This window comes from Myxine glutinosa, chromosome 7 (genome assembly GCF_964187855.1).
Source record: "Myxine glutinosa chromosome 7, kmMyxGlut1.1, whole genome shotgun sequence".
Lineage (NCBI taxonomy): Eukaryota > Metazoa > Chordata > Myxini > Myxiniformes > Myxinidae > Myxine > Myxine glutinosa.
In genome coordinates this window covers 187,778,014-187,791,651 of record NC_136267.1, presented here as the reverse complement: position 1 = coordinate 187,791,651, position 13,638 = coordinate 187,778,014, and the positions used below count along the sequence as shown (strand labels likewise).

At 46.8% G+C, this 13,638-nt stretch overlaps 1 protein-coding gene across 1 annotated transcript in view; it reads right to left on the bottom strand.

The window, feature by feature from the left end:
* The window catches only part of LOC137430925 (disco-interacting protein 2 homolog C), a gene marked incomplete in the record, with an annotated part of 587,612 nt that overhangs the window by 118,038 nt on the left and 455,936 nt on the right, over positions 1-13,638 (bottom strand). Inside the window, 1 exon segment of the mRNA XM_078782629.1 lies at positions 97-177. Within this exon segment, the coding sequence (XP_078638755.1) occupies positions 97-177 (81 nt within the window).

The following is a 13,638-nucleotide window of genomic DNA, read 5'->3' as shown; positions in this document are numbered from 1 at the left end:
AGAAATTGAAAAGGCCCATTGTCAAAGTTCGACTAAAACCCACATTTGAGAGAAACCTCAGTATCAAGGCTGGGCTTCGGTGAATGAATTACTTACCTTGTTGTTCACCAGAGTGAAAAGGTTGTGATCGGGCATGGTGCCGGCACGGTACTGCAGCACTTCGGAAAGAAATGTAGACTGAGGCAAAAGGGGGAAAAAGGTGCATTAGGATGAAAATAAATATGGCAGTATTGCTCTACTGGAGTCATTCGACATGACAAATACAAAGTGTTCCCACTCAATCCCCTCGATTCATATTAAATCACAACTTCCATCAATGCTAATCCAATCTTCCAATTCCCCCAAGGACTCCAACCTTCTTGAAAAGTAATAACTTAGAATTCAACCTTCTCAACTGCACAAAAATCAAATCAAATACACAACTGCATCCAGAACATTCCAAATGTTCATAAAATCATTCATTAAGCTAAACCAATCACCCCAATTTAAAACTGCATGAACGGATATCATTGCAGACTGATTATATTACGTGAATGCGCTAATGTTAAGTGGTGAGTGATGTTAATATTGAGGCTGTCCATGTTTGGAAAGTATGAAAGTGAAATAGTCTTCGATCATATAGACATAGTCATGTGATCCAAGTCGAGCTTCTCACCGATTGTGGATAATAGTGATAAATGGCATTTCAAACATGTCGCATCGTTCAATCACAGCACCAGCAGTTGTGTAAAAACATCATGTGAGCTAGGCCACAGCATGAGATGGTTATTTCATATTCTGTTGGCGTAAGTCAATACTTGCACATTACTTGTCAAAACTGATTTGCTAAATCTGTAAAATTATTTTGCAATTGTCGATTTTAATTCAATGCATTTTACAACTCGCTGATTGCAGTCTTTTGCAAATGATATCAATCTTGAAAAGAGATATCGTGAATTTCAATAACCCAAGAGTTTGTGCTGATATTTAAAAACATAAAATGTTTCCATGAATATTGTCATTTTACAATACCACATTCAGGACAATGAAAGGAAACGGCCGTATGCAAAATAATGAATAAAATTAACAATTAGCAAAGACAGCAGCATGAAAGAAAGTGAATGAAAAATTCACATCGTGCCTGCACAAAAAATCTAAATCAGTACTGAGGGACATTCAAACACACAAAACCTGTGAGATAGCAAAAAAGTGTACAATGGTGGATGTAATCAAGAATAACGTTGATTAGTACAAATAAAATAAAAGAACAATCAAGAATTAGTGAGATTTACATGAGCTAGACAAAATGCACTTTGAGAATTGCCAATGGTGATTCAAGGATAAAAAAAATTTGAATATATATTTGTGTGTGTGTATATATATATATATAAATATATATATATATTGTTACGGTTTTTAGAACCTTCACATGTCAATTTAGTAGTAAATTCCCTTATAAATGACCCCTGTGTACATGTCCCCTTAATTGGCTGTTAATTAAAGATTGCACCTTAGTTAGTCCATGTACAACACGTAGGCCACTTTAGGACCTCTCTATAGTTATGTCATTATTATGTGTTCCAGGTAAGGCTGTGTTTCCAATAGTTGACTCTACGTGGCATCAATCAAATAAGATAGGTCCCTTTCAGTGCCCCAATCGTCTCTTCAAAGTACCAGTAAGGCGGCGTTCGTCGCCGTTGCATTGGGCTGTTTTCAGCGTCTTTCGCCGCCGTTGCATTGGGCTGTTTTCGTTAGCACCACGCCCCAAAACTCCATTGCACACGAGGCCAAGATCGTAGAAGAAGGGGGGAGGAGCCGCCAGAGCATGGGCGTGGCACCACCTCGTCATCAAAGGTGGAGTCAGAGAGCCCTTATCAACCAACCATCGCCGAGGTGAGCCCACCGGTAGGCGTGTCAGCGGGCCCGGCGGCTTGATACGGCCAAGGCCAATAAAAGGGACTGCGAGGGACTGCTTATGCAGATGAGTGAGGAGAGGCGATCAGATAAGAAGGGCGAGGCACTCGGCGAGTTCACTTGAGATGAGAAGCGGGTGACGCATTGCGAGCGAATGGTATTGAGAGAACGCATTGAGCGACTGAAGAGCGCATCGTTCGCGGTTATTGGAACTGTTCGCTTATTACGTATGCGGCTGAGCCACGAGGGTAACCGCCAAAGCCGGCCTACCGTTGCCCTGTGATAGTCCCGCACAAGCCAAACGACACGCGGAGAGCTCCTGCCGTCTGGTTCATCTGCTTCACGGTGCGAGTTGGGTACTGGAGAACGAGCTACCTGGATGCCATACCTGAACCATCTCCTCCAGCCATTCCTGCCTGCAATTCCCTATTCGAGTGAGTCTGTCTGTATTGTCCTGTGGGTTTAAGTAAGACTGTTTAAGGATTTGCGCTGTGTCTTCTTCTTCTTCTTCTGTATCTTGCTTTCGTTCCTTCTCTTTCTTTGGTTTTGTATAGTTAATTAATAAATACCTGTTCCTCCTATTACTTTGGTTTCTTTCTCGTCCGATTGTCTTCACGATTTCCCAATTGAGTACCTGTGGCGCGATTTCGGCAGAACCGCTTATAATCAGGTTTAGTCCTTTGTTAACGGCCCGCGTCGCAGCTCGCTTCGCTCGGCGCAATCCATCTATTACGCTGCGGCCCGGGTGGGAGTATTTCCTCGCTTACCGGAAGGCGCTGGTACTTAGGTCATAGGAAGGATTGGCCTTCTACCCTATTCAGCGCTGACCGGGAGTGACGTCATACCCCCAGGACCGGTCGGACGGCCAGCTTAACAAGGCAAGGGGATTAACCCCCCCTTGCTAACGGGAGTGCCGTCCCCCGGATCCGTAACAATTGGTGTCTGGGTGTGGGATTTGACCCGAAGTGCGCTTAACGCACTCAAAATTACGAGCGGCTGAAATTGGAGTAAGATCTAAGTTAAATCGTGCCATGGATGATCAAGGCGGTCGGATGCGGTGGGGGTAGAAGAAGAGGGTTTGGAGGTAACCCAGGACCCCAGGGAGGAATTGGGAGAGAGAGAGGAGGAGAGCAATACGAATGCGGTAGAGGGGATTTCAGGCGCACAAAATGGCGCCTCGCACGTGGCTGCGGTAGCCACGCCCGCGGCACCGATGAACTGGGACCTATTCATGGAGCAAATAAGGGCCGTTATGGTCAAAACGGGTAAGACATGAAAATAGAGGGGGACAAATCAAGGGCAGAAATGAGAGAAATGAGGGACGAAGCGAGGGGTACCAGTGCCGAAATTGGGAAGTTAGACAGCAAATTGGAGCAATTAGACCGCAAATTTGAGGGGTTAGACAATATGTTTGAGGGGTTAGACAATAAATTTGAGGGGTTAGACAACAGGTTGGAAGGGCTAGAAGGTAAATTGGGGGGCCAACTGGAGGACGTGGGTCATCAAATTGGGGAAATGAAGGATGGGTTAACGGGGTTGGAAAATAGAATGGCCACCAAGGAGAACCAAATGGAAAGGGTGAAGAATGGGTCAGAGGGGTTAGAAAACAATATGGAAGGCAAATTGAGGGAAATAGGGGAGCAATCCACCCAGGAAATTAAACAGATGGGGAATCAGATAGAGGAGGTAAAAATCGGGGTGGAAAGTAAATTGGATGCCCAAAGGAATGATTTGGAGCAGATGAGGGCGGCATCTACCAAAAAGATGGGAGAGATGGGGGAGGATATAAGGCACGGAGTGAGCGAAGCGGTCACGGGGGTACGCAAAGAGGTAAAGTGGGGTGAGGAGCGTGTGGAGCAAGAGGTGAGGAACAGCAAGGCTAGGTTACAGGGGTGCATAGAAGACCTGACGTGGGGAGTAGAGCAGCTGACAGTGGGACAAAAGGAGTTAGGGGAGCAGGTGGAAAAGAACACGGCGGTAATAGGGGGGTTGAAAGCGACGCAGAAAGAAATAAAGAAGGAATTAATAGCGACGAAGAAGGAATGTCAGACGGTACATGAGGGACTGACGAAGAGGTTAGAAGAGGTGGTCGAGGCAATGGAGACAAAAGAACGGGAAGTCAGGACGCACATAGAAACGACCAAGGTGGCCTTAGAGGGAGAAATTGAAGGGGCGCACCGGGAAATAAAGGAGGTGAGACAAAAATTGGAGGAAGTGGAAGAGGGGGTAAGTGAAATTAAGAAGAGACGGAGGGAGACTAAAAAGGAGATAAAGGAGGAGGTGATGGAATTGGTGCAAGGTCTGTGCTCACAGCGTGATGATGTACTTACTGACCAAATAAAGAGTTTGCAGGTGGCGGAGGAGCGAAAGAGAAGAGGTGCCGAGGTGAGTGGCGATATGCTCGGGAATGTATATGGTGTGAGGGGAGATTCAGTGTGCTTGGGTGTTGGGCTAGACCCGGGCGTTCGTGAAAGGCCGCTGGTGAGGTGTGCGACTGGTGCAGAGTGTGTGGAAAGAGGATGTGTGCAAGGATGTCCGACTATGGGGAGTGCCGGAGGTATTGGTGAGCAAGGGAGTGCGGTGATGATTGGGTGTGCAGAAGAGTGCACACCTGTGGTGAGTGTTATGGAGGACGTAACGGGGGAAGAAAGGTGTGGAACGGAGGTGTGTGTGAGGAAAAAGTGCGTGCCGAGGACAGAGTGCGCTGTCGAGAGTAAGGGTGAATGCGCGACCGAGTGTGGTGGTGAGAGTCGTGAGAGTGACACGGAGCACGAGTTGGTTGTGGCAGGTGCGAGAGAATGTACACCTGGAATGGAAGGATGCACACCTGGAATGGTCGAGCGCGTGTGGGAATGCACGCTTGAGTTGGTAGTGAAGCACATGATTGGGTGTGCAGGTGAGTGCACACCCGTGGTTGTCACCGGGGATGTGACCGAGGAGTGGGCGCGAAGAGGTGTGTTGGTGAGGTGTACGAACGATGAGTGTGTGCCAAGGTGTACGGTGGTCAGGTGTGTGATGAAGTCTGTGAGCGGAATGAGTGTACCTGGGTGGTGTGTAAGAGGAGGTGCAATGAGGGAGTGTATGGAGACACCTGGATGTGTGAATAAGGAACGGAATGCGTGGTGTGAGCATGCAAGTGAAGCATCGACGTTAAACGGAGCAGCGGTTAGATCGACGGTTAGCCGACGCGAGCCCTCGGTTCGTGCCGGGCTTTGGGTACTGCGGGAACCGGCGGGGTTCGTAATCACGGCGGTTTCAAAAGAACCGCCGTGCGCGATTCGCGCCGGGCCTAGCCCTGCACGGTCGCGTCTGCGCTTTGCTAAGCAAAGTGGGCGGCCCGGTTCGAGGGAAGGTAGGAAGGGTCAGCACGGCACCCCCTTGTGGTTGCGGCGTTCCGGCCGGGCAAGATTGGTCCATCGGGCGGGAGACCGAAGGGCTCCGCGCCGAGGTGGACCTTGGAATCTCGGGCCGAGTAAACCTCCTCCCCTGCACCGAGTGCCGGACGGACCCAACCGCGGCAGACAACCCACCCGCATTCATCGCTCGGCTTTGCGAAGCCGAGCTTTGAAAATGTAACGACGCACCGAGGCTCAAGTTTAATGGGCATTTGGTAGGAGTAGGAAATTGATGATTGGCAAATTGGATTGGTAAATTTGATTGGCAAGGATGATTGGCAGTAAGGATTGGCAAATTTGATTGGAAAGCAATTGGATGGGCAAAATTGATAGTGAGAGATGTCCGATGTAGAGGGATGGCAAATCCACCATCCCTCCCATACCCGGGCACATGAGCTATAATTTATGGGGTTTGGCAGTGTAAGCTCGCCGAGGGCGGGTTAGGATAAATGGATTATGGACATAGAGATGACAATAGGTAACTGTAGAATTAAGTAGTGACATTGTACCTGTAGAGGGGACGTAGAATAGATTAGTGGATGATAAGGACGTGGTATGTGCAATAGTGTAAGGGATGACTGGGGATGCACTAAGTTAGAAAGGCACCAGGTAGATCAGATGATGCAGTGTGTTTGTGGGTTTTTTTTGAACTAGGACGTGCCCGTACGTGGGTGCCCGTTCCTTGCCCAAAAAAAAAAAAAAAAATGTCTTCGCCCATGCATGCATGGGCGTGCCCATGGGCCCATGGGCGTGCCCGTAAGTGCGTGATGTGACCGTACAATGAATGTATCGTCCCGACGCCGCAGCTCGGATGGCGCTGCAGTTAATCGGGCCTGTATCGGCAGAGTTATTATAAACGTGTACTACAATCGATCGTACCTTACAGCGTCTGCTCGCCACGTTCAGCATCAGTACGTCGTCACTATGACTATCCGTAAGTCCGGAAGTGACGTCCTCATTTGACTGTCCGGAAGGTCGCATATCGCAGTTACGATGAATCGCAAATTAGTTTTAATTAGTTCTAAAACATAGTTTAACGCCAACATAGCGCCAACATAGTTTGCCAACGTGAAATAAATGAATACGCTCTCAAATGTGCCGTCCGAGGCAGAGTCTGTTCGCCACGTTCGGCACACGTGATAGCTCGCTGCTCTCTGATTGGTTGAATCGTTTTTTGGACATAGCTCGGTAACTACTTCTCCGATTAATATGAAACCTTGAAAAGGCACATCCTCAGGTCCCCAGCAATATATCTGGCAAGTTTCAAGTATAGCGGACCCGTGGTTGTCGAGAAACAGCGGTCACAGACACACAGACACACATACACACAGAGATTACTGGAATTATAGATAGATGAGGCATTGCACATGGAAGTTTTTGCTGGTGAGCATGTTGAAATGAGGAATTGAGAGGCAATGCTCGGGAAAGATGTGTGTGTGAGCGTGGGAAAATCTGAGTGCCTGAGGCAATGGTTTGGAGGATTGAAAGTGTATTGAGCAGCGTATTGTGAAAAGTGTGAGGTGATTGTGAGTTGTATTGAGTGAATGGTCCTGAAGGAAGGAGGGTGCAGGGAGCACCAGGTGTGATGGAACAAGTGTACAAGTGAACAGGTGTGCAAGTGAACAGGTGAGCAAGTGAACAGGTGTATGGAGAATGGTGGTGTGAAATAGCTGGTATGGAATGGAGTATGGAATGGATGGTGTGGAGTGAGTATGGTGGAAAATGTGGAGTGGAGTGGTTGGTGCGAAGGGAGTGGCTGGGGAAGATGGACCCCTATCACGAATACCCAGGGAGGGTAGTTTAAGAGTAGGTAGAGGGTATAGGTAAATTGTGGTGGATATTGGCATATTAGCATCCGGCCGTAAAACATTGCTTCAAAAAGGGGACAAAAAAACAACAACAACCACGGTCCCCGAAAAAGGGCAACCCCCGCTTGCGGGGAAAAATGGCCTCTAAAGGTTTTTTTTTTTTTTTTTTTGGCATCTGTGGTGCGTGTGGTAGAATGGTGTTTGGATGGGTGCATTAGTGATGTGGAAATGGCTGGGCGTGTGGCCTGTTAGTGTGAATGGTTAAATGGGCACTCCGCCACTGTGAGGATGTCGGCCAAGTGAGGCCGCAGGTGGGCTCTGGGAGCCGGTAGAGTTGTTCAGTGGGGCCCGAGGATCTGGAGGACGGACCCGGGTAGCCCAGTGCCAGAGAGGGCACCGAGTGGGGAGAGCGCCAGAGGGCCTTCCCCAGGTAGATAGGTTAGGGTAAGGAGCAGGTAAGCTCGGAGGCAACTGCAGTGGCGGAGGTGTGCAGGTGAGTCGACCTGCTAGGGGAGCCACACGATCCAGCCCGGAAATTTTGCGAAGGCACAGGGAGTTTAATCGGGGGAGTGAGACCCCAAATTGGTGAGCACCACAGTTTGGTCAATGGGAGTTTGGTTTTTAGAACCACATAGTGGAAGACGGCCAATGGTTTGGCAGGGAAAGACCCCGGGTAGTGTAAAAGTGTTAAAGTCATTTAGAGGATAGTTAGGATTGAAATCTCCTCGCACCATCTGCATCCACTCACCTGAGGTGACGACAGTGCTCCACGCCATGCCATGGTTTGATTATCTTTTTGTGCAAATGTTTTTGGGAATGTCAGACGCATCATGACGTGGGGGTGACATTGTGCTGGTTGTTCCATCTCTTCCTCCTTATGAGGAATTGATGAGGAATTTGAATCGATGGCAAATTTGGTTGGAGGGATTGCGGATGAATTTGGATTAGGGGAGATATGGGGAAGACGAGACGATAGTGACGAATTTGTAATTGTAAATTGTTGTGTAAATATGGGGGTAAGGGCAAGGGTAGAGTAGGTGACAGGGGGGGTGGCGTACGTTAGGGATGAGCTTTCTCCGCTCGTTCTCCGGGCGCACCTCACTCTGCATTGCCTTTATTGATGTGTATCCTTGCGCCCTTGCCCATCGCTGACTCTGCTTTGTCTTCCTCCCCACCCATGGACCGTGCGTGCTCTCTGGGCACTGAGGGAGAGCATGCAGGAGCCGCATCTGCGTGCCCGAGCCGCCGCTGCCAGCTGCCTGGATCGATGCACCACCTTATGGACCACACGTTTGTGGCTAAGCACCACACCCATATGGACCACGGTACTGTGGCCGAGCACCACTGATGGACCGCACGCGTTGGGGCCTGGCCCCTCTGCTGGGACCGGCCACGATGGCCCAGGAAAGTTGCTTGCGGACCACGGTGAGGTGGCCCCTTTGCCATAACAGGTGGACCACCCTTAGTCGGCCCCTGTTGGCCATAAATAAAAAAATTGGACGTGTTGTGTGCCCTTTTTCTTTATGATCCTCAAATAGGCCGCAAGCAAAGAAGAGTGAACATCAAAAATGACAACATCTGGAAGAAACGTCAGCCAGCAGAGGGAGCAGCAAGAAGAACAAGACCATCAGTTTGTTTTTATTGTGTGTGTGCAATGTAGCACTGGATGGTGCTTTTCACTGGTGCTTGCTCTGGTGGTTTTGGTGCTTGCATGCTCGGGGATGCATTGCAATATCAATTCTGTATCCCCACGCATGTGGAGGTGGTGTATCGGTGCAGTGCATGCTTTTTCCTCCCGCCCGCAGGATTCTCTTTGTTTCCCAAAAATAACAGGTCCTGGGTTGCAATGTAAATACAAATAGTGTCTTGTAATTAATGCTCCCCACCGTAAATATGTAGTTTGAAAATAATTCCGCAATTCGGTTATTCTGTGGGTGTGAATCTGTTGGGTAGGGTGCAACGTAGCAGGCGGGACATATTTAACTCTTTTAAAAATGTCGCACTCAGGGGAGAAGTTAATAGTAGAGGGTTACCACACCTGAGTATCACATTAAGTAAAGTTTTTGGGCCGGGACGTCCCGTGAGGAATGAGGGTGCTGTGTTACGGTTTTTAGAACCTTCACATGTTAATTTAGTAGTAAATTCCCTTATAAATGACCCCTGTGTACATGTCCCCTTAATTGGCTGTTAATTAAAGATTGCACCTTAGTTAGTCCATGTACAACACGTAGGACACTTTAGGACCTCTCTATAGTTATGTCATTATTATGTGTTCCAGGTAAGGCTGTGTTTCCAATAGTTGACTCTACGTTGCATCAATCAAATAAGATAGGTCCCTTTCAGTGCCCCAATCGTCTCTTCAAAGTACCAGTAAGGCGGCGTTCGTCGCCGTTGCATTGGGCTGTTTTCGTTGGCAACACGCCCCAAAACTCCATTGCACAAGAGGCCAAGATCGGAGAAGAAGGGGGGAGGAGCCGCCAGAGCACGGGCGTGGCACCACCTCGTCATCAAAGGTGGAGTCAGAGAGCCCTTACCAACCAACCATCGCCAAGGTGAGCCCACCGGTAGGCGTGTCAGCGGGCCCGGCGGCTTGATACGGCCAAGGCCAATAAAAGGGACTGCTTATGCAGATGAGTGAGGAGAGGCGATCAGATAAGAAGGGAGAGGCACTCGGCGAGTTCACTTGAGATGAGAAGGGGGTCACGCATCGCGAGCGAATGGTATTAAGAGAACGCATTGAGCGACTGAAGAGCGCATCGTTCGCGGTTATTGGAACTGTTCGCTTATTACATACGCGGCTGAGCCGCGAGAGTAACCGCCAAAGCCGGCCTACCGTTGCCCTGTGATAGTCTCACACACGCCAAACGACACGAGGAGAGCTCCTGCCGTCTGGTTCATCTGCTTCGCGGTGCGAGTTGGGGACTGGAGAACGAGCTACCTGGACGCTATACCTGAACCATCTCCTCCAGCCATTCCTGCCTGCAATTCCCTATTCGAGTGAGTCTGTCTGTATTGTCCTGTGGGTTTAAGTAAGACCGTTTATGGATTTGCGCTGTGTCTTCTTCTTCTTCTGTATATTGCTTTCGTTCCTTCTCTTTCTTTGGTTTTGTATAGTTAATTAATAAATACCTGTTCCTCCTCTTACTTTGGTTTCTTTCTCGTCCGATCGTCTTCGTGATTTCCCAATTGAGTACCTGTGGTGCGATTTCGGCAGAACCGCTTATAATCGGGTTTAGTCCTTTGTTAACGGCCCGCGTCGCAGCTCGCTTCGCTCGGCGCAATCCATCTATTACGCTGTGGCCCGGGCGAGAGTATTTCCTCGCTTACCGGAAGGCGCTGGTACTTAGGTCATAGGAAGGATTGGCCTACTACCCTATTCAGCGCTGACCGGGAGTGACGTCATACCCCCAGGACCGGTCGGCCGGCCAGCTTAACAAGACGAGGGGATTAACCACCCCCCCCTTGCTAACGGGAGTGCCGTCCCCCGGATCCATAACAATATATATATATATATATATATATATATATATATATACATATATATATATACATATATATATATACATATATATATATATATATACATATATATATATATATATATATATATATATATACATATATATATATATATATATATATATATATATGTATATATATGTATATATATGTATATATATATATATATATATATATATATATATATATATATATATATATATATATATATATATGTGTGTGTGGAATATATATATATCTTCTATCTTCTTCTATATATTCTTATTAGTCCCCTACCGGTGTACACCGGAGGAGACGATAGGTTTGCACTCCGTCCCTCCGTCCGTCAGTCCGTCACGCAAAGAACTGGTTTCCGGAATTTTTTTCTATACTATTAATGCTAATGATTTCAAACTTGGCACCTGGTTTCCTTATGATAAGTTACAGATCAAGTTCGAACTTCACGACGTTTCGATCATTTTTGACAAAGTTATGGCAATTTGAACTTTGGGAATTCTGATAATTCTGATGATCCTTAACTCAGCGCCATTTTAAGTTTTAATTTCCTTTAAAAACCATTTTCTCTGCAATAATTGGACCGATTGAGATCAAATTTTCACCGTGGGGGGGGACTCGGTCTGCAGAATATTTTAATGGTATTTATGACGTCACAAGTCACGTGGTTTTGGCCGCCATATTGTTTATCGTGAAAACACGAAAACCCCTTTTTCTCTGCAACGGCTGAACAGATCGAGGCCAAACATTACAGGCAAAATCGCATACCCATGACGAACAAAAAAGTCAGCGAGCATGACGTCATGCATCACATGGTTTCAGAGTTATGACGTTTTAAAGCATGAACCTTTAAAACCGAGCTCCTCCCTCATTTTTGATCCAATCGAGGGGAACTTCACAGATCTGTTCAGCATGTCAATCCATGAAAATGTCATTTTGGAATTTGCGATAGGTCACGTGGTTTGGCAGATATCGTTAATTAAACGAAAATATTTTAAAAAATGGATATCTCCTGAATCGCTAGTACCTCAGACCGTGAGGTGGTAATTATATAATTCACACAGTGCAATACGTGCAGGCTGCTCCACGGAGCGACCTTGCGGGCTTTCTCAACGAGGCGAGGCGTGACACACGTGTCTCAGCATACCTCAGATCAAGTTTGAAAACCAGCATCAACCGTGCATAATTTGCATATTCGATCATTTTTGACACAGTTATGGCACTTTGAACGTTGGTAGGGGACATCTATTGCAGCGCAATACTCAGAATGCTTGTTATTATTATTATTGTATATATAAAAGAAAGTTTTTGTTTGTTTGTTTGTTTGTACCAGCTCACTGGTAATTCCCTGTGGCGACAGGAAGGGCATCCGGCCATAAAACATTGCTTCAAAAAGGGGACCACGGTGCCCGAAAAAGGCCAACCCCTGCTCTGCGGGGAAAATGGCCTCTGAAGGTGGTTGTTGTTGTTGTTTGTTTGTTTGTTTGTTTGTCTGCACGTGCTAATCTGTCAATAAATAGCAGTCAATCTTCTATGGCCGTGGGTAAAAGCTGAATTATAGTAGTAAATTCATTCAAAAAGAAGCCGGGCAACGCCGGGTGCATTCGGCGAGTATATATATATATAAAATAAAGTTTTTGTTTGTTTGTTTGTCTGCACGCGCTAATCTCCTGAACGGTGAAAGATAGGAGGTAAGGTTATAGCCCCGGTAAGGTTATAGGCTAGGTGGCGAGACCGGTCGAGGCCGCTTCGGCCGGGCTGGGCCCATTTCGCAATTAAAAGCTGAGCTGAATTATAGAAATCAATCTTCTACGGCCACGAGTAACAGCTGAATTATAGTCGTAAATTCATTTAAAAAGAACTAAAAATGTCGGGACAGGCCCGGGAAGGTTATAGGCTAGGTGGCGAGGCCGGTCGAGGCCCACCTCGGCCAGGCTGGGGCCATTTCGTAATCAACAGATGAGATGAATTATCGTAGTCAATCTTCTACGGCCGCGAGTAAAAGCTGAATTATAGTAGTCAATCTTCTACGGCCGCAAGTAAAAGCTGAATTATAGTAGTAAATTCATTCAAAAAAACTAAAAATGTCGGGACGGGCCCCGGTAAAGTTATAGGCTAGGTGGCGAGACCGAGCGAGGCCCACCTCGGCCAGGCTGGGCCCATTTCGCAATTAAAAGCTGAGCTGAATTATAGTAGTCAATCTTCTACGTCCGTGAGTAAAAGCTGAATTATAGTAGTAAATTCATTCAAAAAGAACTAAAAATGTCGGGACGGGCCCGGGGAAGGTTTTAGGCTAGGTAGCGAGGTCGGTCGAGGCCGCCTCGGCCGGGCTGGGCCAATTTCGCAATTAAAAGCTGAGCTGAATTATAGTAGTCAATCTTCTACAGCCGCGAGTAAAAGCTGAATTATAGTAGTCAATCTTCCACGGCCGCGAGTAAAAGCTGAATTATAGTAGTAAATTCATTCAAAAAGAAGCCGGGCAATGCCGGATGCTTTCGGCAAAAAACAAACAAACAAAAAAAAAACACCTTTAGAGGCCATTTTTCCCTGAAAGCGGGGGTTGGCCTTTTTCGGGCACCGTGGTTGTTGTTGTTTTTGTTGGTCCCCTTTTTGAAGCAATGTTTTACAGCCGGATGCCCTTCCTGCCGCCAACCCTGTTTGTCGCCTTTTTACGACACACAGGGAATTACCAGTGAAGTGGTACTCAGTTAGCCGACCTCGGAAGGATGACAGGCTGAGTCAACCCCCCTGGCGTTAATTCAGCGATCGACCGGGATTCGAACCCAGGATCCTAGGATCCTAAGCTGGCACCCTAGCCGCTGCACCAACACCAGGCTTTCGGCTAGATATATATATATATATATATATATATATATACATATATATATATATATATATATATACATATATATATATATATATATATACATATATATATATATATATATATATACATATATATATATATATATATATATATATATAAATATATATATATATATATATATATATATATATATATATATATG